The 27,996-nt window shown below is 39.2% G+C and overlaps 1 protein-coding gene across 1 annotated transcript in view; it reads right to left on the bottom strand.

Annotated features, from left to right (window-relative positions):
• Window positions 1-1,890: 1,890 nt before the first annotated feature.
• Window positions 1,891-27,996, bottom strand: part of KCNK5 (potassium two pore domain channel subfamily K member 5) — a 36,934-nt gene continuing 10,828 nt past the window's right edge. Inside the window, exons 2-5 of the mRNA XM_074818124.1 lie at window positions 10,859-10,970; window positions 9,286-9,452; window positions 7,969-8,137; window positions 1,891-7,140 (exon numbers count right to left, since the gene is read on the bottom strand). Of these exons, the coding sequence (XP_074674225.1) occupies window positions 6,320-7,140; window positions 7,969-8,137; window positions 9,286-9,452; window positions 10,859-10,970 (1,269 nt within the window). The 3' untranslated portion in view covers window positions 1,891-6,319. The remainder of the gene's footprint in view (window positions 7,141-7,968; window positions 8,138-9,285; window positions 9,453-10,858; window positions 10,971-27,996) is intronic.

Below are 27,996 nucleotides of genomic sequence, written 5' to 3'. Positions count from 1 at the left end.
AGAAGAAGGTATCTGCCAACATGAAAGGGAAAAGCAGTCCTTAGGCAAGCCCTTTTCAAGTATCTCAGGCTGCACAAGACCTGTCGGTGAACATGTTTGAGTGGAGAGTGAAGGGCCTGCCAGGGAAAGGCAATGCCATGGGTTTGCTCTCCGCAAGATGCGTGGCCAGGTTTGCTCCCACCCATCCATGGCTCCCCCTTGTTCCTCAGGCACGGAGCTGAAATACAGCCACAGCCCACAATCACGCTGTGAAGCCAGGCTCTGCATGCATGTCAGGGGAGTCCTCCAAGGGCTTTCTGGAACAAAAAGAAGTCAAAATCTAATGGGTGCTGTCTTAGCCCAACCTTTTATTCCTAGATATTACAGTATTAGTTATCTTACCACGAGGATAAAGAGACTAAAAAAAGGTTTAAAAAAAAAACCCAACAAAAACCACCCACCCCTTGCTGAAAGGCACAAGGTACAAGTCATGAATTTAAAAAGAAAACTCTTCCTGCTCAAACTATAGGACAACAGTCCTCTCCCACCTCCCTGCAAATCCTTGCGTAAGAGTTGAAAGAGATAGTTTATGGGTTCTTCAGGACTTAAATCTAGCTACAGGAAACTGCCCTGAAGGGAGTGAAGTAGCATTTTCCTATGTAAAAAAAAAACAGTCCCAAACAACAATTCTCTACTTGTTATGTCACTGTCTTGATCTCCCAGAATTAAAGGTTTGAATTCCCAATTTCCATGAACTGCAGGTTGCTGGTGTCATGTTGCACCACGCATTGTAAAGACTTATGGTAAGTGTTCAATGAAAAGATCTCAGTTTTTTTAACTGTCAGCTGGTTTGCGATTTTATCTATTAAGCTATTGTGTTAAGAGGAACCCGAAGCCAGGCATGGACCATAAGAACAGGCACTTAACAGATACAGGTTTATCCTGTTTTCCTACTTCTTGCTACCCTACCCCCTATAAATTACTAACACACTACTAAAATACCAAGGGCAAAAGGTGAACAGTGGTGGGCTCCAACCTACTAGGAAAACACAAATGTTACTGGATGCTTACCAGACTCAATGTTACGTCCTGCCCTCAGCTCCATGAGGGGACCCCACCTCCCTCTTTGGTTGTTTTTGGCACCAGTCACCCATCAGGCACCTCTTCCTCCTCCACTACTCCTGTTGTGGGGCTGGAGGAGAATGTAGAGAAAGGCTACCCTTACTAAAATCATGATCACATCCACACTTCGCTTCTGGGCCTATGCATTTCCCCACTTTCCTAGCTCACGCCTTGGCAATTTCACTCAGTTGCCTACAAGCTAAGGTTCAGCCTCTTTGCCCTCAGGCTGAAGTTGTCCCAATTTCTGCACATGGCTCCATCCCTGTCATGGGTATCACCAAGTCACATTTTGCTACCCCATTAAGGAAACGGCTGGAGTTGAAGGACCGCAAATACTTCCAGCCTGCAAAACAGCGAGCACTGCTGCTAGAAATCCTGTGAAAATACATAAACAGCTACTCAGATAATTTAACATCTCTGGCATAAGATTCAGATAGCAGTCATGAACACCCATTTTATTTTCTTGTAGTACTGATCAATTCTAGCACTTCCTGGGTCAGTGCACCTTCAAAAACAGCCCCCCTGAAAAAACACAGACCATAGCATAAACTTTTGTTTATCTTTCAACAGCTGTCCAAAATCCTGATTGAAAAATACTTTGCTATGCTGTACCTAATTGAAGACCAGATGCCACTGAACTGAAGTCATCAATACCCCATACAAGTACAGGCATCTGCTTGCATAAACCAACTTGCTTCATCGGCTCCTTACCTTCGAGCTCTTTGGACCAGGACCAGTCTCATCTGTGAGGTGCATTACAAGTGTAGGGAGTTGTAAAAAGAGCTCTCATTTCTTGATTGCCATTCCTCTCATGACAGAGAGAATAAATTGTAAAATTTTTATTGCAAAATATTAAAATAAATTACATTTTACAAAGACTTGGCAAATATTTACATACAGTGTGATTCCAGTGACAATCAGCAACAAAGAACAGACAGACAGGCATATTATGGAGTGATGTCACAACTGTACAAACTTCAAAAGCCATATGAAAGACAAGCTAATGTTTTAAAAGGTAAATCCATCACAAATGGAATGAATCCCACGAGGCACAAAAATTACAAGTCTACAACAGAGTTCTTGGTGGGTTTTTTTGTTTAGGTCAACAGACTTGTATATTGCTTTTTGCTCTCCTCATCAGCAATGCTTGTCTGTCTCTATACATACTCTCCCAGATCAACTGGAGGGAAAAGAAATCTCAACATATACAACTGTGTCACCATGGATCTGTTATCAGTCTATGATTTCTGCATGTTTTGTGACATCCCTTGCCAGCAACGGATTCACAAATCATTAGTTCACAAGAATTTAACACACCGCTTTTTGTATTTCCTCAGTGATTTCGTACCAGTGTATCAGATGTGTTAGACTGGCTGCTGTGAGATATGTATCTGAAAATGATGCCCTTCTGGTGAAAATGGGCTTCAATAGCACTAGACAAAACCAAGAAGTGTCACAATGATGTCATGAAGGATGGGGTCACATAGTCTATAGCATTTAAAAAGGCTTTTGTAGGAACAGACTTTTGTTGTCACATTTCAGGATCTTTTTTTTTTTTTTTTTTTTTTTAAAAGTACTGGCTCATCTTGGCAAAATTAGGAAGTTTATATTGTGAAAGTGGACCCATGCTTCACACGATGTGACTGGAAATACAATCTATTTGTAGGCAATAGCTAGAAAGAAGAGTTTCCACTTCTATTCTGTCCCTTACTTATATGTAATTTTAAGCTTTTTTTTTCTTCTTCTTCTTTCCTCTCTTTCCAGGAAGAGATCTGTCTCACCTATAAAACCAATTCCATAGCATTAAGAGAGCTGTTAACATTATTGGTTAGCCAAATGAAATCTTAAATGGCATCCAAAAAAATGTTTCCAGATTGACCAGATAATTGAAATAACTACAAGACCTTACCAAGTAGCACTGGGGAATTCACTCAGAGGCACTTTTGGGGGATAAATAGCTTAAAATCCAGCCTGGACACCCCTCTAACTCACTACATGTAAATCTGAAGGCAGAAAGACATTAATTTAGATCCCCCACATTCTGAGAAAAGCAGCTGCCTGGAAGACAGGCAGGCAAAAAGCTGTCTTGCTTAGCACTTCGGCAGTTCTGAGATGGCACCATAATCTTAAAAACCCTGGGAAATGGTTCAACTTTTTGGAGGGAGCCAGTATGAAAGCTATGTGCCAACTAAACCCCTCCAAAACACTGAAAACAAATAGGGCTTAACGAGACCAATTGTGTTGGCCCCTGTGTAAAGAGGAATTTTTTCCCAGTGTTAGGATTACATTAAGGCACACGGTGGGATGTCTTGAGAACAGTTTTGTGAGGTGTGATCATGTTTCCCAAAAAAGCGGGAATATTGTACTTTGTTTTAATAAATTTAAACTATTACTTTAAATCCCATGATACTTATTATGCAGACTTAGAGTCTATGCTGACTACACTGGGAAAGGCCAGAGAGCCACATCTAACTTGATAATATGAAACAGATCCCATCCATTCTCAGCTCTGGCGTACAAGTGCACTTCACCGCGGAGAACGGAGAGTCTGGGTTCCAGTGTGCAACATCCCCTCCCAATCAAAGCAGCCCAGCCAAGTGTCTGGGTTATATTATTTCTGTATTAAAGAGAATTTTTTTCTGTTTTTAAATGAAGATTGGACTATGCTTTTCCATTTCATACACTTTCAGCAAGCCTCTTCTCTCCTCATTGTCCTGTAGCTTTCTGTCACTAAAACTTTGATCTTTGCATCAACAATGGAAGACAAGTTGGAGGACAACAAAAGCTATATGGAGTGCTTTCTCATTTTCTTTTAAGTTAATATGGACTTTTTTAAACAAAAGAAAAAAAAGGCTAGACTTGCTACACAAACATCCTGTATATCATGCATGTAGTCTTACCTACCATTTCTTACAGTTACAAAGTATAGATGTCAACCACAAGCCTTCAGATATATAGAAATACTTGAAAGGCTTGGAGTAATTTTAAAGTGATGGGGGTGGGGGTGTCTATTAGAAGTAAATCAGAATCTTCTTGATAGGGTGTCTCCCTCTTTCCTGTCAGATGCAAGTCAAGTTCATCCAGCCACCCCTGCTCTAAATAGCAGTAATAGAATAAAATTGGATTTCAAATTAGAATCACTCTTCAGCAATATTATCATAAAACACAGATTAACTACCAAATCCAAAGACGTCGATTCCACATTTTTGCCGGTATAATAGAGCGGGCCTTGTGTTCACCTTCTATTTGAAAAAATTTCATATACATGAAAAATTCTGAAAAAAGGACTAGTAAAGACAGTCCCTTGTTTCACAGTAGATGGCTTCAAACCTTCCCATCAACAGGCTATCCAACCAGAGTGCCAGTTTCCCATATGTCCTCCTTCTGTGGAAGAAGCCAGCAACTGAAGCTGCAGCCAATATTTGCAGTTATTAGAAATAGCTAGTAATTCAAGATTAGCATTGTAAGATTCCATAAGCTCTTCTTACAGAGCTAGTGAGTCTGTCAGCATCAGACCAAAAATGAGAATGAGACAACTCTTAACTGTTCACTGAACTTTGGAAACATACTGGAATGACTTAAATACTGTAAAACAAAACAGATCAACAGAACTTGACATGTTAAAGTTCAAAGGTCTCTGCTATTTTCTGTTCCAAGTATACTGGATACAACAGAAGTCAGTACCTTTTGCCAACATGTAATCAAGAGCCTCATTTGAAAGAGTTGTCAGGGTTAACGCATAGATATGGAAAAAGAAGGAAAAACAAAACAATGGTATAATTTTCTTTTTAGCCAAAACAATTTGGGCATAAATGTTATAGAGAGACATACTTCCTTCTCAATGAGAAGCCCATCTCCAAGCCAAAAAGATAATACTTTCAGGAGCTTAAAGCCAATGTTCCTTTTAAAAGTGCCTTATGGCCTTAAGTCACTTGATCACATCTCAGTTTGCCCAAGATTTGACATTGCTGCCCAGCCTTCTTGAAAGTGGAATAGAATAACCATTGTATATGCACATAGGTCAAACTTTAAAACAAAACAAATATGCAAAGTGTATCCAACTGTTTAAAAAAAATCATCTCTCATTCAAGTCTAGTCTGAAGTACCATGGCAGGGAGGAACATCAAACAACAATACTGACTAACACGCTGCACAGATCAGCAGCAGTGCTACAGGTCCCTTCTGACAGGCATTAGGGCATTTGGAGAGTATCTGTGCCTCCCAAGGTGATATTTTTCCTCAGGAGAACAGTGTCAATAAAGCTTCACCTGTACATAGATACTGTAATAAGGTTCATTCAAGTATTTCCTCTAGGAAATGGACAGTGGAAGGACACTTTCAACATTAAAAAAGTTCATTGCATCCCGCTTGTGCTCATACATGCTTTGATCAATAGGTCTTCCAGTCACTTTAACAGTTCTGGGGCTGACGTGCAGTTTAGCAGCCCAATTGGTGAGCTTCATCCCAGATGATTCTTCCTTCTTAGAGGGCTCCTTCGCAATCCATTCCTTTGGAATTTTTATATTTTATTTATGAAATTACAATTCACTATAATTTGACAAGCACTGACATATTCTAGACAGATGTTTCAGAAGCTTCCTCCTCAGTCTGCCAGCGCACCTCAGCTCAGATCTGTGTGTCCTGGTATTCCATCTGAAATTTCTCATTAAGTACAACTAGTGGTTGCACCATTTTTTTTGTGGTAACAACTTAAAAATGGCCAACTTTAAAAAAAAAAAATAAAAATAAAAGCAAACCCCTTGCTTTCATTTGTGATCAAAGCAGGATTCAAATCCAGGTTTTCAGAGGTGAAAGGCTAATGGAGTAACCGAACACATTTGATGCCCAAAACAGTCTCTTTGCAACAGTATAGTTACACTCCCAAACTAATTCCTCAATGAAATGCATAAACGCAGAGCAGGTCCAGTGTATTAACTAGTCTTTTCTTTTGTACTTTGTTCAAGAACCATAAAATCCCAAGAAGGATTGGAGCAGGACTCCAAATTCAACTGTTATTTTACAAGTTTTTCAGATAAGCAAAGCTGATGGGCTCAGAAACCAACTTAGGATGGGAAAAGGACACTGGAGTTTATTAGTTTGGGACTTGCTTTTGTTTTCAAAGAGACAGGAGAAGCTGCAAAAACATGCTTTTCTCCTTCCTCTGTTAATTTGTTCAATATGCACTGACCACTTTCAGAAAACCATTGTCAAACGTGCTTCACGTTGCAGCCTTCACGTTGCTTACTGTATTATATTCATTCATCAGCTGTTCATAAGGCACAGAAAGTTCTAGCTCGTTATTGGTAAAGGAAGATTCATCAGAGGATGGGAATTTTACCAGTTTTTTTGCAGTTTCAGATTCCTCTGCAAGATTATCATCCATGGAGGATTTTGATGTTTCCTCATCATCTGAGATATCTTCCTCTTCATCATCATCTTCATTTACAAATGTTATATTGGCATTCTCAAATATTAAGGGTCGATAGTCTCTGGAATCCCACACTTCACCTTCTTCTTCACTAATCCTGTCCAGCTGGTTTACGAACATGGTTCCTTCTAGAGGGCTGTCTCCAATACGTTTATCATGCAGGGGTCTCAGTACATGACCATTTTGAATGTCCAGGGAAGTCTCATCATACTCAAACGACTCTGTCTTTGTGTAAGTCACCTGGGCATCTATACTGGCATTCTGCACATTTTGTTTGGCATTTTCTACTTTAATCATTTTGTCATTGTTTGTCTTCAGGGCCTTCTTCCCAATTTGCTTAATAAGATCATTGTAGGTCTCTTCCTTCTTTGAAAGGAAGCTGAAAATGTTGACATCCTTTGAGGCACCCATTTGAAGGGGTTTTTTAGACCGAGGATGGGTGTCAAATGACTCTTTTCTTTTTTTCCTCCGTTTCTTGATTGCTTTGTGGACTTCCACAAACATACTGACCTTCCAGTTAACAAAGAGTGAAAGCCAAGCTAGTCCCAGATAGATCCATAACTCCACAAAATATCTGTAAAGGGCATGATAGTTTGCATCTGGATTTACACCTACAAAGAATTAAAAACAAGAACATTACTGAAAGAGGACTTGCAGCTGATAAACCTTTGAAGTTATGACCCTGAGAACTACTCCCACACTAACAGAGCCTAGCAGTTTGAATGCTGCTCTGAGAAGTGGTAAAGTGGGGATCTGAAACCCTTCTGAAAGAAAAAGTTGATCCCAAGTCTTCCACTTCCTGGCTACATGTATTCTGACCACTGGACTGTAACATAAAGTGGCAGCATATTTATCTTCTCCTTGTAAGCTATAAAACTGAACTCTTTTTTGGTTCAAAAATTATAAGTCTTCTCCCTGCCATTGAGGTATGGATATAGGTACCTTCCTTGAGAAAAGGATTTACAATTCCACTTACAAGGACCATCTCCAAAGCCCTGAACTAGACAATGGATTTTAGAGAAAGACAAGATTTTAAGAGGGAGACACCAGTATGCTCAGCATTTCCTGTTGACTAGTTCTAGACAGCTGCACAGAGAGCACTGCCCAGAACTTATGCACCCTGCTTAGTATACTGGATCCTATTCAAAGGTGCTTAACTATCAGCGTGGATAGAATAGCTCCTTGACTGGGGGTACCTGAAAGAGTTACAAACTCCAGAACCTGGCTCCAGACTTAGCCCAGTAAAGGCCTGAGGATTTAAACCAAGATGGAAGAGCCAGACCTAGTCCACTGGATCAGTACCCAGCTTTAACTGAATCAAAATGTTCAGCAAAATGTTTTGAAAAAAGCTTAGAAAACACCTTTTCGAATGAGAGTTTGGAAATAGAATTGCCACAATATGCATGTAATGAAATAATACACAAAATACAATTACTGACCAGCAACAAAATCTCCAAATCCTATGGTGGTGATAGTGATGAATGAGAAATAGAGGCCTTCAATGTAATCCCATCCTTCAGTCACCATAAAGACAAAGGGAGGAATAACCAGATGGACCAAGACACCCCAAACAATGAAAATAGCGGTGCATGTGATTTGTGCTTTCCTCTGTAAAGACAAAAAGGGGAGGAAAAAAAAAAAGTCAGGGAAAGATCTCCAAATTTTCTTTTCCCATCCACGGCATCAAGCATCATCTGACAATATCACAAATTTCAGAGTTTTGTGCCAAGTTTATCAGCCATAACTAAAAGTCACTGACTGAAGTAAACACACAACTTTTTTTTTTTTTCCTTTATGCAGAACTCACTATTTTAACAACTACTCGCTCAAACAGGATTATTTCCTCATACTTTTCTTTCACGCTCTTGAAGAGTTTAAGGAGTTCCTGATATTTTACAAATTGGCATGGGATATAGTCATAGTACTCCAGTCTAAAAAGCAGTCAGTAACTCTAATTTTCCCTTCATTCGAGTATAGAGGATCAGAAGTGTTTCAGATGCTTCTCTCCTTTTTATCCCTTCTACCCTTTGTCACTCATGCAACCTCTGTACAAAGCTGCACACGCACATGCATTTCACCATCATTTTCTGTACTTTCTTCTCAGGTGCTGAACCAAGAAAGTTCTTGCTGTTTCTGAAACCAGGACCTAAAACAGTCCCACTGTCCTCCAGGCACTATGGCCCTACATTGCCTCCCATCTCTGTGCAGTGTTGACAGAACTGTGGTGACAGAACTGAGACAGAACTCAGCTTGGGGGCGGAGGGGAAAAACAAACCAACCACCAAAACCCAACAAAAATCCACAAACAAGAAAACCACAAGCCAGTAACTCAGAACAAAACATTATTTTCCAGTTGGTTCACTGCACAGCAGGAAACACGCTGGCACAGAAGCAGGTAGGAAGAAAGCAGGACAGCTTATTTCTGTTCCAGAGGAGCTTGCACTGAATGTCTGAAACGGAGCCTCACCTACATTTGTTCTACAGGTTTCTAATGTAAGGAGATATGTGTTTCCATAGAAGCTGCAAAATCTATATTTAGTATCAAAGGTCTCTCCAAGATCTCATTCACTAGAAGTTCTTGCAGAACTAACATACCAGACCTGATCCCCCTTTCAGTTATTTCTATGCAACACCATTTGGGAAAATACATATGTGCGCAAGTGTTCATTTACTACCAAGATTAGCAGGTAAGAAGTGTAAGCTTAATTCATTCATCAAAAATACACAGCACGAGGGTAAACAAGCAAGGGCATTACCAGGCTTACTCCTCTTTTCGTCAGAAATTGGCCCAGCCTCTTGGCACGTCCTCCAAAGAACTTTCCCAGAGCACTGATCCATGTCAAGCAGAGAGGAACTCCGAAGAGCCCATAAAATATGCAGAAGAGACGCCCAGAGGGTGTCTTTGGAGAAACATTTCCATAACCTAAAAGAGATAAATATGTGCGTGGTCTGTTCTTGTTGCAGAAAATTCAAGGCAATTCTACCTATGCACAAAACAGCATTGTGTGGGCTTCTGCTGTATCAGATGCTCCTTACTTCACCAGAGCTTTAGTCTGCTCCAGCTGCTGATCTTCTGAATCTGGGTGCCTTCCAGTTCTATTCTAGCAAATATGTATTCCATTAATGCAGGCTGAGAAGATTACTGCATTTTAAGTGTTTCCTAGATTTTGTGCATCTTTTTCTTGACAAGATGAGATAAATATAAAATATAGCTCATCTCAAAACTTCTAATATGATTTCCCAACTTTAACGAGCACTGTTAAAAACTTCCTGAAGCTAGCTTCCACATGAAGATCCACCATACACATTTAACTTGTAACCTGGTACATTTGCAGGGTAAGGGTTTGCGAGTTAACTGCAAGGTGAGTTGTGACATAGCAAGGTATTTCAACTGAATTTATTTCTTTGCTTATCACAGAATCCAACTGGGCATTACAAACTCAGGCTCTAAAATCAGCAGCCTATTTTCTGAACTTTTGCCAGAGCTTTCTTATTTAGCTATGTTCCTGACTTCAACTTTTTGTCATAAGTTATATATTACAAGCTGGGTATTGTGAGTTTCAATCAATAAAGAAAACCACAGTACTGCATATGGTTTAACAGTAAGACTTCCATTTCTGTATACCTCCAGACTTCTCTGGTTATTTTGCATTTCTGGTTTTTTGCATTGCAGGTGTAGCAAGGACATAGCAATACCATGTAGCAAAGATTATTCTGTAAAAGCAGAAGGCAGATGATGTTGAGCTCTGAAAAATCTGTATATCAAAGAAGGAAGTCTTTCAATACAGAGGGTTTTACAAGCACAAATCCGTAGTGAGATTTAGAAGACAACATTTGTTCTACTTTGCCATCTTTACGACATAGATAAAAAGTCTAGGTTGTTCTGCAAGCCAAGAACACCAATAATTCAGTAGCTTAAGAGAATGCACGAGTAATGGGACAGCTACACAAAAACCTCATATGCACATGCTGTAAAGTCTTATTTAATGGAATGCTCCGTAATGCTTTTGTTTTGGGATTTTATGATTTGGAAGTTTAAGTGCGTGAATTAATGGAACTGAAATGACACCAGTCATCCCCAACAGCACCTTAAATCTGTTACTTATTGGAAAGTCACACATTTCTCTTCCATGTACCCACAGAGTGAGTGCCAAAAACCTGTTTGTTTTTTTTTTTTTTTCTATGAACCTGCAGGTGAACATGTACTCTAGGCAACTCCAGCCATGGGGACTTTATTCAGTGGGTAGAGCTTGACACATAGGTGGAAGAGTACAAACACAGAGCATACAGAAAACTACAGTTAGGAAAGTTGACATAATAAATACTTACCGATTGTAGTGATCACTGTAGCAGCAAAGATCACAGCGTTAGGCCAATTCCAGTTGTTGAAGGTATTGTTACCAGTGATGGCAACCCCCTGTCCAGCAGCGTTTGACACAACCTGTAAGAAAACAGTTTACATTCATACTTGGAAAATCCTGGCAGCCTGAAAAATAAACGCGTCTGTCCCTCTCAGGCTTTCTCCCTTTGTTCATACTTTCAAAATAACCAGTGGTCAAGTTTTTTTTGTGAAGGCTAGCCTAGTATATTCACTAACAATAACTTTATGAAATATTAAAAACTTGCTTCACCTAAGTAGTGCAGGTGCTCTGACATTTAAATAGGGGGTTTTAATTAGATAAGCTTTTACTTGATTTACCAGTTTAACCCAAATGGATCTCTTCCAGAGACCAAACACACTCCTCCAGACTGAACTAGCATTTAACCTCCAGTTCATCCTCCAGTTCTTGAATTTGGTTTAATATTAGGGACATCTTCAGACTACTACCCATTTCAAAACACTGTTACATGCCTCAGCTTGACTTGGGTATGCACAGGATGTCATAGAATCCTTGGCAAAGCTAGTGCGATTAATGTTAATTCACCTGCTGTCCCTGGCAAAGTCAAACCGCCAACATAAAACTGTACTTTTCAGCAAAGACAGACAAATTAACACTTTTCCAGAGTACTTCATGCAGCAGGACACCAGTCATTGTCTTTGAATCGGGCCCTTTCTTATCCCATCTTTGAATCTAGTATGCCATGATGAATGCTAAGCACTTGTTTACAATGTTTTAGGGAAGTAAGCGTAGTTATTGGCATTTCCATAGATTCAGCAAGTCAGTTTTTTAACAGCTGTTCAGGTCCTCAGGTGCTCAGGAATTATTAACCTTCTTCACCTTCTGTAGGAAGAGACTTGCAAGACCCAGCCTCCCCTGCACTTCCAAAACTAGACTGTAGAAAACACATTGATAAAAAAACCCTAATGACTATTTAGTGCAGAATGTCAAAGTTTCAGATCAAAATCATGCATCTTGCCAATTCTGACATGTATTCCTGCCTCCCTGAAGAGAAGAATGATTTATCATATTCTCTCCTAGTAATCCCCAGTTATTTAAATCTTTGCTCTGTCACATCATGCTGCAGTAAACCTTCTCAGGTTACTCTGCTTTTTTCCCTTCAGTGTAAACCAAGGTCGTCTGAACAAAACTCTGAGGCTACAGCCATATACAGGAGAGGTGAAGGTACCTCCAAAAGTTGATTCATAACATTATCCCACTTCCTGTGTTTCTCCCTCAGTAAGTGTTGAGCACAAAAATTATCTTGAGCTAGATACCTAAAATTGGAGGTAATATACTTTTTTTTTTTTTTGAATAAACATGACAAGTGAGGTTTGTCTTAAACTGGTAAGTACTTATAGACGTACCTACAACCAACTCTTCCTTCCCTCGTCACCCCTTCCTTCCTTCCTACTTGATTAAGATCTGATCTTGGACCCAGCAGAGACTCAACACAAAGTTCAATCGCTACTGAAAACATACACAAGTTAACACAGGTTTTAATTATTCTTGAGACTTATTACATATCACCACCCTCCTACTGTAATAAAAATGCCCTCAAAGTGAATGTATTGTGCATATACAAGATGCAAACAATTTAATTAAAAATGCACTTTCAACACACAAGCTATTAGAGAAGATAAAAGGAGAAGCACTGAAAGTGAATGAAGGTACAGAACTAGATTTTTCTCCTGGTAAACTCAATGTGTGTGCAAAACTGCATGCAGAGTCTTTACATAGCCTACAGGCTCTGGATAGAAAAGGATAGAGAAAGTTCTCACCAAAGCAGTCATTTGTCATAAGAAAGTAGTGTTGAAATGAGCCCCAAAATAGGCAGGTTGAGAGCAGGCAAGTAAACACACAATGCCAGTCCCTTCCAAAAAAAATATTTGAGGCAGCTACAATGGAACACAAGAGTTCATCTGAGTAGAGACCAATCAGACTACCTTCATTCATTTCTGCTATGGTCTGCAGATGAACTTCCTAAAAGTCCCAAATGACACCTGAAGTACCTGATAGACACAGTCTGTGATCTATTATCCCTGAAAAGATGCCTTGGCTTCTTCCACTACCCAACAACAGTGCACTAAATGTGTTATTTCAAGCACCAGTTCTCCAGTCATTTTCCATGCTATAAGCGTACTTGGATTTTTGTTTTTTATTGTTATTTCCTCACAGACCAACTGATCTCATAAGAGACACACTGAAGTATCTGTTTCCATTGTCACTGGGCCATTATCTCATTGCATTACTCCACCTTCAGTCTGAGCTAATGAGCTCAGTTTCCCAGTATGTACAGTTACGTTAAGATCCACCAGCATTTGGGGTCTGGAGGTGTGAAGGGGGCCCAGACCCAAGGGGAAGAAGCTGCTGAATTGAGCAGCACACAGCTCCCCTTCACACCCAGTTAACATTTTGGTGGAGAGATGGGCAGATCTCTGAGTTGTATAAACTCTTTATATACAGAATCACAGATACTCTCCAGCCAAAGCTGCCACCCTCTCCCTGTCCCTATTTGCATACAGCTATCTGCTATTAGCACACAATTACTATCTACAGTCTAGTCTTTGAAGTTACTTTATGCCTGCAATAAGCCTGAATACACTATATGCATTCCAGCTGCAGGAATAAAGATGGTCACAAAACATGCTTAGATAGCTTTAGTGCAGTGGGAAATACATAGCTGCTCTCCAAGCAGCATAACTTTTGCCCATACTGAAATAATTAAATACTTTGGCTTCAACAAACCGTGTGAGTGGACACTACAACTGAACAACAAATACGTGGTTTTTTGCTTGGTAAATCTGTTAGGCAATGTCAGAAATGCCTTTATTTTCATATGTTAGGATACAGAATGCCCCAGGTTGCCTGTGCTAGATTTCTTAAACTACAGAAAATTTGCTCTAGAAAGTCTTTGGATGGGGAAACAGGGGACGAGGAAGGAGAGGAAGAAGAAATAGGGTAGATGGTGCAAGCGTTCTTAATATCTTGAAAGATGTCATTTAGAAAATACCTTTTCAAGTATGCCCAAATTCAAGAGCTGAAAATAGTTAACTCGCAATTTGCATGTCACCTTAGACCCCACCTCAACAGAGTTTGCACTGATAAAGGCAGGACTTTTATTTTCAAACTATTTTTGCCTCACAGGAATCAAAACCCCTTCTCCCTCACTCCCCACCACTCCAGTTTTGCACTTTGGCAGAGGAAAAAGGAAAAGAAGATCTAGAGTCCCTGGAGCTATTGCTGAAAGTAAACAGATTTGCAATTGCAGAGGGAAATTTAAGACATACATAAAACTAATACATCTTCTGATGACATTAACACAAGTAGAAACCGGGATGCCATTTGAACATAATCAAGAAGACAATTTGTTCCATTTGCAGGTACTTCCCCATAGACAAACTCCAGCACTGCTCCAATACAGCCTTGTGTTTCCTGGGCTTGGTGACATTTTTATTAACCCTCTGATGACCAGGTTCACTCAAGATTTACTAGATATCACAAGAACTAGTTGGTAAATCTCTGTATCTTGGGCAAAGTAAAGGAGTTTCTCTCAGATGCTTTGGGCACATGCCACTTGCATCCCTCCTACATGAGTAACAGTAGGACTGAAAAGTTCTCAAATTTGAAAAAAAGCAAGGAGAAGCCTTGACCCACATAGGTATTATGGATATGTTCCTCCCTCTATTTGTTCTACTTCTCCATTTTCTGCTGGGGTCAAGTGCAGAACAGCAGCAAGGTTTTCCCAAACTGGGAAGCTACATACTAATGCATTTCTTCAAATTGTTTTTTTCTACTGGCCTGTCAAGGTTTGCTAGGGCAAGTCTCTATGGTGGCTTAAGAGTTTGCAATAGTCACCAGACCCATCTTAGCTGTCCTTGTCTTTGTTTTGCAGGAGGGATAGTTATGTTTGAAATTTGATCAATGCCGCTGCAGGGTAAAATGGTTCACAACAGAGTGACATTTAGTCCCTGTAGATGTAATGCAAGAACACAAACTAAGAACAAGCACATTGAAGACTGCCCCCAAGTAAGCTTTATCATAACTAGGTATGTGGAAGATGCCATTTTACTTTGGCTTCTTAGCCTTCACAAGAAGGAAAAATGGGACAGAACTATCATGCTCTGCCTCTGTAAGCATGAGCAAGTGCACAAGGCTCTGTTTTCTTTCTACAAAAAGAAGAAAATGTTCTTATACACCCTCTCTTCAGGTATTTATATACACTGAAGAGATCCCCCTGAACCTTTTCTTTCTTCTCCAGGCTGAACAGTCCCAGCTCTTTCAGCCTTTCTTCATAGGAGGACTGGAGCACCCTCCAGTCCCTTGATCACCTTAGTGATTCTTTGCTGGACTCTCCAGCATGTCCCATGTCTCTCTTGTATTAGGGAGCCAGAACTGGACACAGTACCCCAGGTGTGGCCTCACCAGTACTGAGTAGAAGGGAAGGATCACCTCCCTTGACCTGCTGGCAATGCTTTGCCTAGTGCAGACCTTTAGCCACCTTTGCTGAAAAGCCACATTGTTAGCTCATGTTCAACTTCATGTCCACCAGAACCCCAGGTTCTTTTCTGCAAAGCTGCTTTCCAGCTGGGTGGCCCCCAGCATGTACTGATACATGGATCCATATGTGGTTGGTGATTTTATTCTGACTGTTAAGGACTGAATAAAAGTGTGATACAGGTTTTGCATACCAAGTAGGAATAATTTCATATTTGGCATGAAATCCTAGACATTTTAATAAGGAGATTAGCTGAGTCTGATAACAATGAGCAATAGGAAGGAAAAGGACTTCTGGGGTACTTATGGCCAGATAGACAGATAGGCCAGACTAACGACACAAGAAAATAAACAGGCTATCTAAACTAAAGCCACAGATCCTTCCCCACAGGCACCCTATTACATACAAGAACAGCCAGATGCTTCCCATGTTATTTCAAAGCATTCCCTGGAGATCTGTCACGGAAGCCTAATGGTAGTTTTAAGCTTCTCCCAGTGGTATGAACAATTCTCTTCGGCAAACACTAAGTGTTTCTCTGTAAGAAAGAAGATGTAATTGAACTATTAAGCCTGAAATCAGAACCAAGGGCTTTCACTCTACTCTCAAGAGTATTACCATGTACATAAAGGACAGTCACAGCTGGCTGCTGTATCCAAAAGAAGAGTCCATTAAAGCAATAACTGATGCATCCTTTCAGGACTCCCAGGCTTTGTCCGCACTCTGACTCTGAAGGAACACGGTGTAATTTTCCTTCTTTAAGTTCTTTTATCAAGGATGTAAAGATTTAATGCACAGAAAAACACTGAGAATAGAAATCTACTAAGCACTTTAGAGACCTTCCTACAAGGAATAAAGATTCAACAGCAACCCCTCTTCACATTGACATCCAAATCTTTTATACAATTTGAAGAAAACAGAAAACTGTGCAGTAGTTATCTAATCATGGATACATACAATACTGACAATTTAGCCAATCATAATAAAATTGTCTGGGGTAATAAGGTTTAAATTTCTAGTATGAGATGAAACTATACTGCTGTTCATCTTTAAGCAGATTTTAATTTTAGCCAAATCCAGCAGTAGCAGAGCAAAACAATTAGGTAAAGTGGTACAAGAATCTGTATGGATATTATTCATGGCTTTTAAAATCAAGAAAAGGCTTAAAGTCACTCCTAAATTACTTTAAAAATAAAAAAATAAAAACCCATGCCATGAAAATTGCACACTTTTCTACTTGTCCCCCCATGGTTTTTGCAGTTACCCAGGTTTTCTGGCTCCAGCGATAAAGTTACAGTAGCAGTCAGCTGTTTACAATAATCAGGTTTTTAAATGCAAAACATATTTAATAGTCAACGTTTATCTGTCCAATTAAAAAAAAAAAAAAAAAGAGTCTCATGTTAAGACTCCCAGGTCAGACATACTTTACAAAGTTCTGCTGACCTAGATAATATTGTCTCAGGATTACAAGTAAATAGAGAAAAAGAAACTCTCTCAGCCAGTACCCCTTTTGAAGGGAAAAAGTCTGTGGGTGGTCACAGATAGATTGACAGAACAACCTCCTCAGACTCATCATGCAGACAGGCAACACAGTGGCCATGGCCAGAAATTTCCTGCCCTGTTGGCATATTGCACTCTGACATCTGCTTGCATATTAAAAGCAGCAGAAGCTATTTCACATGCAGAGTCTGAATTTGTAAGTACTTTATAGCTAGACCAAAAGTAGCAGATTCACAGGCAAACCAGGAATATATTAATCCTGGCTGACAGCTATCATAGCTCATCTATTGAGTAAGTTTGTGTGTCTAGTTGTTAAACAGTCATATAATATAATAACAAATGCCATAATCAATTGTTTCGAGTTATAGTAGTTGGAGAAAAAGAACAGGGGAAAGAAAAGACCACTTTAAAGCCAACAGCCTTCCCCTCACACCCCTGATGTGTCCTGACTGAATGGAGGATACTGCCCATCAGAGAAAATATTTTCCTCACTAGAGTATCTTGGCAGCTTGGGGTTTGGGTAAGGAAAGGGAAAGAGAAGCCAACTATGCAACTAATGATTTTACCAGTGAGTAAAAAACTTTTTTCCCCCCACTTACTTTTCACGTCTAGATATATGAGGTGTATACATGTAATGATTTATTAAAATTTTCTGTTTGAGTTCTGCAAAGCCTTCATATTAACCTATATATTCTTGAGGCTAAAATATTTCACCTCTCTTCCCAGCCTACACTTCCAAAGGACAGCTACACTATTGCTTAGAAAATCTTGCTATGCCACGATGCTCACTTTGGTAGCCAGAGACATGACGTGGCAGAGCTGCAGAAAAAAGAGAAAATACACGTAAGCTTAAATTATTTCATCAAGGCAGCAGAAACAGCAGCTACTCCAATGTCATCTTTAGGAAGGCTGGTATACATGTTCCTGAGCACAGAGAAATCAAAGCTCATTGCTTCTTGGGAGAGAAAAAATAAAATACTTTGAGGATTAGAATAAAAAAAAAAAAAAAAAAAAAATCACAGCCTGGAATACAAAACGGTAGCACCCTATTTGGACACACATATTTCTGCCAACCACTTGGCACCTGGAACATTCAGTACGCAATCAGGCCAAGGCAAGAGTTCTTAGGGAGGAATGGTAGTAAGTATCCATCGTTCCAGAGCAGCTCAAAGTCACCAGAAAAGCATAGACTTGCAGTTCTTGCCATTCTTTTTTTTCCACCCCCATCTCTAGTGTAATGACAGGCTTATCCCGATTACTCACCTGGACTCTGAGTTCCCAGATAACTGAAGCACACTGGCATATGACCAGGGCCAGTGCACAGGGCCAAGCGAACAAGCTTTTCAGGCTGCCTTAGCCACTTGACAGTCTCTGCAGGACTATGCTAACCAGCAGGACTTAGGATAGCTGACCTTTAATTTCCCTCTCAGCATTATCTGTGTTCGCAATATGAATTTCATGTCTGTCAGGACAAGAACCATGCCAGATGTAAAAAGAAGTCTTTTAGCTGAGTCCTGGATTTCCTACTTCACTTCTGTGGGGAATGGTTTGCGACCTTTTTTGTGGAAAGAAAAATAAGACAAGTGAACCATATTGTCTCGGTCTAACAGGCAACACCCTTGTGTCTTGCTAACCTGTGAAAGTTTTACTGTCCTTTACTGACCTATGCAGAGAGTCAAGTTGGAAGGTGGTTGGGGCAAGAGGTGCAGGATGTGAGTCAGCAGCACCTGCATTAGAGAAGGATGGTGGGATTTAGTAAATTCCACATTATTAAAGAGGACATCAGTTGACTACACAAGTCTGATTCCAGATCAACTGAGCATATAGGAATGAATCCACAGTTAATTTAACTGCTGTGCACAGCATTTCTTCCCAGCTGGCCTATACTAAGAGTTGCTAGGTTCTCTAAGACTCTCACTAATCCTAGAACTTGTACAGTCTATTTTAACAAATGTAAAATCCAAGGCAGAAACAGTTTGTTTCTAATAGCACAGTGGGGTTATGGCCAGCAGCCACCTACACAAGGCCAAAGTTGAAATTGAGGCAAAAATTAGGAAGTAAAATAGTCAGAGAGAATAATGTTATCTTTTACTTCTAAAAGAATAAAAACCCCACAAGCCTCATGCTTGGTGTTGACAGATGTAAATAATAAACCTAACGAAAAGCATACATGAATATTACCCAAAAAGCTAGAGAGATCAATACAGGTATACAGGACTCCTTTCCCCTTTTATCTATAAAATTCAACTAGAACAAAAATAAAAATCAAACCCTGGAAAGCAAGTGTTAGTCCCAGTGTTTACATTCCTACATAGATCAACTACAAATAGCAGGGGACAATTTTTCCCCTTGCTGTCATACATGCATTTATAAAATGGTTGATTAAGTGTTATTGCAAGTAAAAACATATTTTGCATTTTTCAATCAACCATTTAGTCTTAAAATACAGTTCCTATCAAAGGGCAAACTTTTGAAAATTCCCACTTGGGAAAAAAATAATCCTGGCAAAATATGGCTTTACATACTTCGGGGGAGGGTTTTCTTTCCAGCAATAGAGAGATTTAATCCAGAATGAGATGGTACCTTCACACTCCTACCGATACAGCAGAAAGAATGTTATCTTGTCAGTTTTACACAGTCTTCTGTGTAAAAGCAGAACTTCTTTACGTTCTCCTCAATTCTTCTTTACAACTGCTTCAACATATCAGTGTGTGGTTTTTTGTTGTGGGCTTTTTTTTTTTAACAAGGCAATTATAAAAGTCATTTAAATTTGCTAAAAGTGACTTCAAATGATCCCCCAGTATCTTGGCATACAAAACAGAAAGGTACATATACAGGTCAAATTCACTGTGGATACCACATTTTATCCAAAAGATTATAAAACAAGACTGAACTTGCTCTGCAGAGAAAGTTTAGCTAATCTTGTTGATTCTTCATTTACCAAGGCAACTTCTCAGTGTTTCATTCTATTCATGCAACAACAGTGCTTCTCAATGCATAAATGAATTACAGAACCAAGACACTCTATTGCTTTCCCTTCATTATGCTTAACTTCGGTCTGTCAGCAACTTGGACCTCCATCTAAGCATACCTTTTCTTACCTAATAGAGCCTCCAGCACATGCCACTTCATACAGAGCTGTCCCTACATCTAAGCCTGATATTTAAAGAATGCACGTAAATACATGCCTGCTTTTCACTTTGCATAGTTTTGTTATATAACAGGACAGCAAACCAGACACCGTTGTGTCTGTTAATTTAGCATACAGCACACCCAGAGGGCTTTTTACATGCATCTTGGTCTTGATTTCTTAATTAGGCTGTTTTGTCACAATTCTTTATTGTTTGGGGTTTTTTTAAAGTATTGGGGAAAGTCCTCTTCCTAGACTTCAATGTGCCTAGCACTTTTCTTTTTTTTAAAGCAGACTTGCTAGTTTTATTAGATGGAGAAAGCACAGAGTGGGGTGCATTGTCCTGTACTGGACTTTGAAACCAGATTCCAATGGAAGTAATTAAGTACATGCTATGAAGCAAACCATGGATTAGAGCTGCAGATTCCTTTAAATTTACTGATTAGCCAGAAAAGCAGAACAGGCTCTCTAGTAAGAACACCTGAAGATCACAGCACTAAACACAGGCATACAGGATACTACCAAACACAGAGAAACACAGAAGTCATCTTCAGCAGAGGGAAAATTACTAAATAACTGCATCACTCTGCTGTAAAGAAAACCTGTGCATGTCCTTTGAGGAACATGACTGAGCTTGAAGGACGACTAGAAAGCATTCACATCTTAACCCTACACACATGTTTTTACACTGGAAAATATTTGCTATTTAGTGTAGTTCTGAGGAAGCTTCATCTGAGATTTAGGTGCTCAGAACTGAGGAAGAACACAGAAATATCCCAAAGCAAACTGGAACTGGTCAGTGAGCTCCAAGATATCTCTGAGAAACAGACAGTTTGCTGGATAAGCCAATTAATTCCTATTTGCACCAGATGTTGTATCAGGTTAGCTGTTCTTTTTAAACTTCACACTACCCAGTCCCAAATAACCTGAACGTACAGAGAAGATTTAAACAAGAGCGTCCTTACTATGGGTTAGTGTACTCCTGCATACAGACTCCAGGACTTTCCAAAAATATTGTGAGCAAAGTTTTTCAAAAGCACTTGTGTTTGGATGCAATGCCATCATATATAAAACTGAAGAGATAATAATGTCACAGGTCTCTACCTTTACTAGGCTAGTGGCCTAAAAATCCATTCTGACCTTGCAGATGAGACCTTCTTTCTAACTGTTCTGCTAAATGGAAAGGAGTTTTTCCCCACCTTCTCCCAAGCACTGATCACAGCACCTTCTTCCCCACTCTGTCATCATTATTTTAACACACTACCAATTATGCATGTTAAACAATGCAGAAAGTTCTTCAGCAGACTGAGCCTTAAAAGGAACAGAATGAAAACTTAAATAAGTCTGGCCACTTATTTTCTTCTGTGTTTTGTTTTGTGTTGCAAGTGTAATGTGTATGGGGGGAACAATATTAAAAAGACAAATTTGTAACAGGGACCAAGCATCAAGCTTTCTTAATCCATAACTGCTGACACAGACAGCCCAGTGAACAGAGGAAATAATTTAACTCGCAAAGGGTATTCTCGCTGAAGACAACACTACAGGCACAAGCACCTCTTCTTGCCACTGTGTTCTCTTACTCTGTATGCTTCTTACCCTCGTTCCTTTTGCCAACTAGAAAATGCACATTTGTCACAGACAGGAATACTTGTTATTTCATTCTTTTAAGTGCTCATTTGCTTTCTTGTTTTTTGATTACAATTTAACCAGACTAAATGATCCTTTATAAAGGCAATGTGTTAATTAACCCATGTTGGGCAGAACAAATCATGGTCTTCAAGCACAATCTCAATTTATTAACCAGAAATAGCTCTAATCAGAGACCAGAAAGGAGGGAAAGATTTTTTATACACAAAGTTAGAAGATACATGCTCTACCCTGGTTTTAGCTTGCTATCTGAAGGCTGTGCAATAAATCATGAATTTAAAGGAGATGTAAAGAATCATCTTTGTACTTGCTTGAACCTGAAAGACTCATAAAAGTTTAATTGTGGCTAATATTTATGAGTCTGGAGGCCTCAGGACACAGTCCAGTGGAAACAATTTGTGAGTCTACAGTCAAATTAATTCCACATTATTATTTGGAAATAGAGAAGGTAAATAATTGTGCCAGCTATTCCCTGCTTGGAAAGATGATCAAAATTAGACAAAGCGTGAGCAGGATGAAACAGGATACAAAAGAAGTGAGGATAAATCTTGGGTACTTCTACAGTGCCTGCATTAGACATAGAGTATTATTCTCTCGTCCCTCCCCCTGCCTCCAATTAAAACCAGACATTCATGTGCTGACCGTTTTAGTAGTTCATATAGATGTAAATGCTGATCACTGCAATGAATTTTACTCTAGCTAGAGCAAGTCCTTACGGTTGCTTCTACCTGGAGAAACAGTCTTAGTATTACTGTAATGTACTGCAAGATTACCTGCTCAGTCAGCACTGGTAACTAGCACCATCACCTCTTCAATCCCACTATGGTGAACACAAGCTTCACAAAATGTATTGATATTTTGAGTTTTGCATGGGAAGTTACAGCTGAATAATAAACCTAATCGAGAGAACCTTCCTGAGGACATGATGCTTCTCAAGATGCAAGTGCACTTCTTTGTTTGTTTTAGTTTCTTTGTTGTTGTTTTTATTTGTTTGGTTTTCTTTGGTTGGGAGGCATTTGTGGTTTTTTTGTCCATTGGCATGGAGACCAAGGGATGAGAGTTTTGAAGTTAATGGAAAATATCCTGGAAAATAATCACCATTGACATGAAGAGAGAATTATCTCCTGTAGGACAAACAAATGGGGGGGAACAAATGTACCACTTAACACTCCTAGCTTCCCAACTTCTGCAGTGTCTGAAAATTACTAGAAAAACAGTCTTCCAGGAAAGGGTGTTGATTTGACAACAGAAAATGCCTGCCTGTATTAGAGAACCACTGGAAAACCAACTGACTTAGCTGAATTATATCCTTCCACAAGAGAGAGCAGACTAGCAAAATACAGCTTAAAATTTATCTCCTTCAATTAGCCTGAAGTAAGAGGAGAGGTTCCAGAACTTCTGTATCTTGAAACTGGACCTTATTGCCCTTGAAAGCAATATAGGTTTTGTCATCAATTTTATTTAAAGAAGATAAGGTCTTAAACAGGTAGCACATGAGTTGTGATAAGCCCCAGCAGTGCTGAAAGCTTAAAAAAAAAAGCAATGACACAGCAATCAGCTGGCACACTGGCCGTATCTTTTAGTAATTTACTGGTATAATTTCAGTCATTAGCAAGGATGGCACCAGACCTTTCATTCATATTACTCGTGTACTTGGGCACCCTGTAAATCTAGTGATATTATAGACTTTGACATGCCTTCAACATATAAACACCTTTTTGAAACATTTATTGCTCAGCTGATTTGAGAGGCCTGTAAACAGTCCTGGACAATCATACACTAAATCATCACTGCTTTAGTTTCAAGGGTAACATACCTGACTAAAGAACCATGTTCCAAAAACTGGGTATTTTTAAAGTCAGCTTTAAGATGTCCTAGTCACCCACTGCAATTTATTCTGCCTCTCCTTTCCCATTCTCTGACATAAAGGTGCTATCATAACCTACAGCAGTAAATGCAAGCGGAATACATTTTTTTATTATACCTCATCAGTCCAGTCATACAGTTTAGGCATTTCAACAACAGAAGCACATCAATAAAAACAAAAGGGGAAGAACTTCAAGGAACAGCTACATGCTTGAAATCCCTGTCCTGATGTCTTGCTGTCATTCTTCAAAGCAGTGGTGAAACTTAGCTGGCATGATTTCTACAATTCTGATCATTCGCCTTCAAGAAATGGGAACAGAGGCAGACAAGGGCTAAAAGAATGAGGATACTATTATGGGTTATTTGTACTGCAAAAATAAAGGCTGAGAGGGGATAACATTGCTTTCTTTTGTACTATATTGGAAACTACAATGCAAGACCACAAACAAAAGCCATTTAAACCAAAACCCAGTATTGGTATAAGAACAAAACAACAGAACCTGAGAATGAGTGAAATTAAGCTGTAAATTAGGTTCTAAACCTATGCAATAGATTTTAATCAAAGCATTCATCATGGTAGTGTAGATGAACCTCCCTATCTAAACCAAGATCCAACTTAACAGTGATTGGTTTAAAGTAAATATTTCTACAATGTGGTGTTACAGGTAAGATTTTGAATCTGAAACCCTTATTACAATTATAATGCATTGGGGAGCATATTATTGTCCTACAATAAAATCCTCTTAGTAAGAGAGGAGTGCTTCAGGCAGAAGTTGTGAGAAAGAGTAAACAATTTCACCATTTTCTGTGGCACCATTCAAAGGTGTCGTGGTTTGATGCAGGGTAGGCGAGAGATAAATGCTAGAGTAAACCAAATTACTTGGAAAGAAACAACTGTACTGATAAATAGAACACCAGAACTTTTGCAGCACCAGCTTGATTTCTATTTTTTCCTGGTAGACTTCTAACAAGAGTTTAAAAAGGTCTTTCAATAAGGCTTGAGCATCATAACAAACAGGTAATTTCCTTTACTGAATACAATAGTGGTTCTTCTACAGAGTGAACACGTTGCAGTACTGATTTTGTGACGCCTCATCTTAAGGCCACATTTAAGAGAAGTACAAGTCAGGATTGGTTATTTTCTAATGATAATTTGCACTCCTTACTTGTACAAAGTGCTGGTCTACTGACGGTTTACAGATGACTGTTACATCTACAGCTACAGACGTAAGAGATGTCCTCTTCAGATGAAGCAAATTTGCATGAAAATATTCCAATTGATAATGGAAACAGAACACTAACCAAGGATTCCAGCAGAACCACTACCCAACTGGGGGGAGGGCAAGAAGGAGTGAAGAAGGGTAGGTCTCTGGGGGTTTTTTTGTAAAAAGCAAAGCAAGAGTTACATTTATCCTTGCAGCATTCTGTCATGAACCCCTATTTTACAAAATAGTATTTGAAAAATAGGCAGTTTGAGACATTTTAAGTCAAAAGACACATAAGCATTTTCTAAAAAGTCCTCACATTGTGTACATGTGTGTTTGTGGAAACCAGTTATCCTCTTCCAGCCAGGATTTGGATAATACTTATTGATTTCATGTTCTGCAACAAGTTCTGTGTTTTGCCTTTTTCTCCATCTTCTTGGAAACTCCCCATTGCTTTCCCAAAGTAAATCTACTGAAAGGAACACCCCAAGTCTCTTCACATAGTAAATTCAAGAACAAGGCCACAGAAGGATGTTCAGCCCAAACAAGGCTGGACCTAAACAAATGCCCCTTCTTCCTTACCAAGGCAAGTTGAGGCCAAGACAGCATTGCTCACATGACTTGACAGAAAAACTGTGAGTAGTCAGCTCTTTGGAAATATTTATTGCTGCTTTTCTACCTTAAGTGTATAATAATGAACTCTCTCATGGTTACATTGGCAGTTCTCATTCTTAGAGATGAAATCAAGCATGCAATCAAGCCCCTAAGAGAAAGCACAGAAGAATTTAAAGCCACTGTTTGATCAGAAATCAAGCAGTTGTAAGCTGCTACATGGTGAATTTTGAGGTTTTTTTGGTAAATGGAACCATTACAGTTGAATGATTAAGTTCCCCCTCACTACAATCCCTGCTGTCCTGCTGCTAAATGTCTCTTTGCTGTTACAACTAGCTAACAGCACACTTTACTAGTGACCTCCCAGCCCAGCTGTGTTAAAAAGACAACTAGGGGTAAACTATTGTAATGAGAGAATGAATTAATTCTGCATAAACTCCCAAGTTTTGGAATAGTTTCTATTTTAAGATGAAATGTGAAGTCAAGGGAGACTTAGGTAGCAAGAGCCCATAAAAAAAAAAAAAAAAAACAACTCACATTTGAACAAATGGAGCTGTACTTCCACTCTGCAGTACAAATAGGTGTTACTGTTTCCTCCGGAAAAAAGTTTCTTATGTGTAGGGATATTAACCTCTTGGAGGTATGTCAATATTTTTACAGCATGCACTGTTTAAGAGTTGCTTGTGTATGATGTATAGCATGGACAGCTAATTTTCCTATAAGTCGTAATTCATAGGACAATGTGAGGGATATTAATGGAAAGAGATCAGCAAGGTTATTTCCTTTTTGTGGCTTTCTGCAAAGTTAAATAATAAGTGAAACTCATAATTCAGCAAATTAGTTAACTGGAACTATATTGTCATTGCAGAATTGAACACTGAAGCTTACCTATTTGTGATACTTGCAATTCCTATGCTTGAATGAACTAATGCTGCTAAATTTTATTGCTCCTTTCCACTTACATGCAATGCATGTAAACACCAACAATTTTGAAAAGGCAGCTGGCTGCTTTGACAGATCAGGACTACAGAATTTAACAGTTGATAGGGATTTTTTCCACTATTAATTTCAGAACTAGATTGCAGTTTAATGAACTAGTTAATAAACTATTTTGATGAAAAGCATATTCACTGCTTTACCAGCATTCCCTTGCTCTTGTGATTAATGCAATTATAGAACTGTTTCCTTTTCACTTTCCCAAAGTTCCACACAGACATGTTTTGAAGACAAATTAACTAAAGGTTACTGCTGCATGAGAACTGCAGCTGTTCTACAGATGCCGAGTGTCCCAACTTTTCTTTGGCCTCCAATTACTCTCATTCAGAAATAAAACGGATCAGACTATTTCATAGCTTTCATTAATACAGCTTAACTTTGAGGGCTTCTGTGCCAATATGCCTATAACACACATTTCCTTGGTTGGGAAAAAAAACCCAAAAATTATTTCAACAACTTTTACATTGCATCAGCTGAAATTAAGAAGTTGGAATAATCTATAATAGCAGATTAGGCTTCCTTCCTATCTGAATACATACATGGTGACTAATGTAGCCAACTCCCCTTTAAAAGGGCTTTGGAAAATGCTGTTGTCCCTATTTTAGAGATAAGAAAGTGGAAGCAGAAGAGTCAAGAGTTTAATCATGCCCTCACACCAGTTGGTGACCTACGTTAGGCAGGGTTAGAACCAGACAGTGTTTACATGAGACTATTGCAACAGACTTGGTACCAATTGCATAAGCAGATGCTAACATATGTGGCAGTCTGAGTTTCCAAAATAATGTATTTTCAGTTTAGCTGCAGTTGATTTGAGTAGATTTAAATTAAACCAAAACAATCCTAGTGTCAATGAAAACAGATTACTGAGCTAATTTACTAGATTGGGAAAGGCTGGACCGTATCTTTGAAGTGTGCAATTTCCTACCCCCCCCCCCCCCCCTCCCTTATTCGAACAATGCCTCAAGACCTGGAGCAGCAACCCAGCAATCTAGTTCATCTTTGCAGATTTTCACCCATCCATAATATGGTATAAACTGGAATATTTGGACAGAAAAGCCTTGATGCTACACAGGAGAAGTAAAAGGGAAGTGGAGTTTAAAATTAAGCTTCCACCCCACCCCCCATGCTTTCAGTGTATAAGAATAGGTCATTAGGACAAGTCAAAACACAGGTGATGCAAGCTTGACAGATTTGCTTACAGAGGCCTAAATAAGCTTTTCGTCTCAGTGAATGAATTACAGCATAAAAGAGCATTGCATTAAAGAAGCACATTGTGCTCTCTCCCATTTATAGCCATACACAAAAATATGGTTCAGATTAAGAAATTTACAGAAAGTCACTTTGTTAGAACACCCTAAAAACTGTTTGGAGCTTGTTTCTTAGTAGCTAGGACCAGAATGTTACAGGCTTTTGGTTTCACAAACATTTTGGTATTTCATCCCCAAATTTCAACACATTAAAGGTCTTGCTTCTCTGAAGACAAAGTAGAAGCTGTTGCCAAAGTGTGCTAGTAGCATCACATATCTCATTTCCTATTTAACAACCTATCTTAAGGATAAACAACAACAACAAAAAAAAGGAGGTCCTGGTAAAACAACGGTTATTTGTCTGACAGTTCAGTGAGCTTACACATGCTA

This window comes from Strix aluco, chromosome 3 (assembly GCF_031877795.1).
Source record: "Strix aluco isolate bStrAlu1 chromosome 3, bStrAlu1.hap1, whole genome shotgun sequence".
Taxonomy (NCBI): Eukaryota; Metazoa; Chordata; class Aves; order Strigiformes; family Strigidae; genus Strix; species Strix aluco.
The sequence above is the reverse complement of the archived record's forward strand: the minus strand, read 5'-3'. Positions and strand labels throughout refer to the sequence as shown.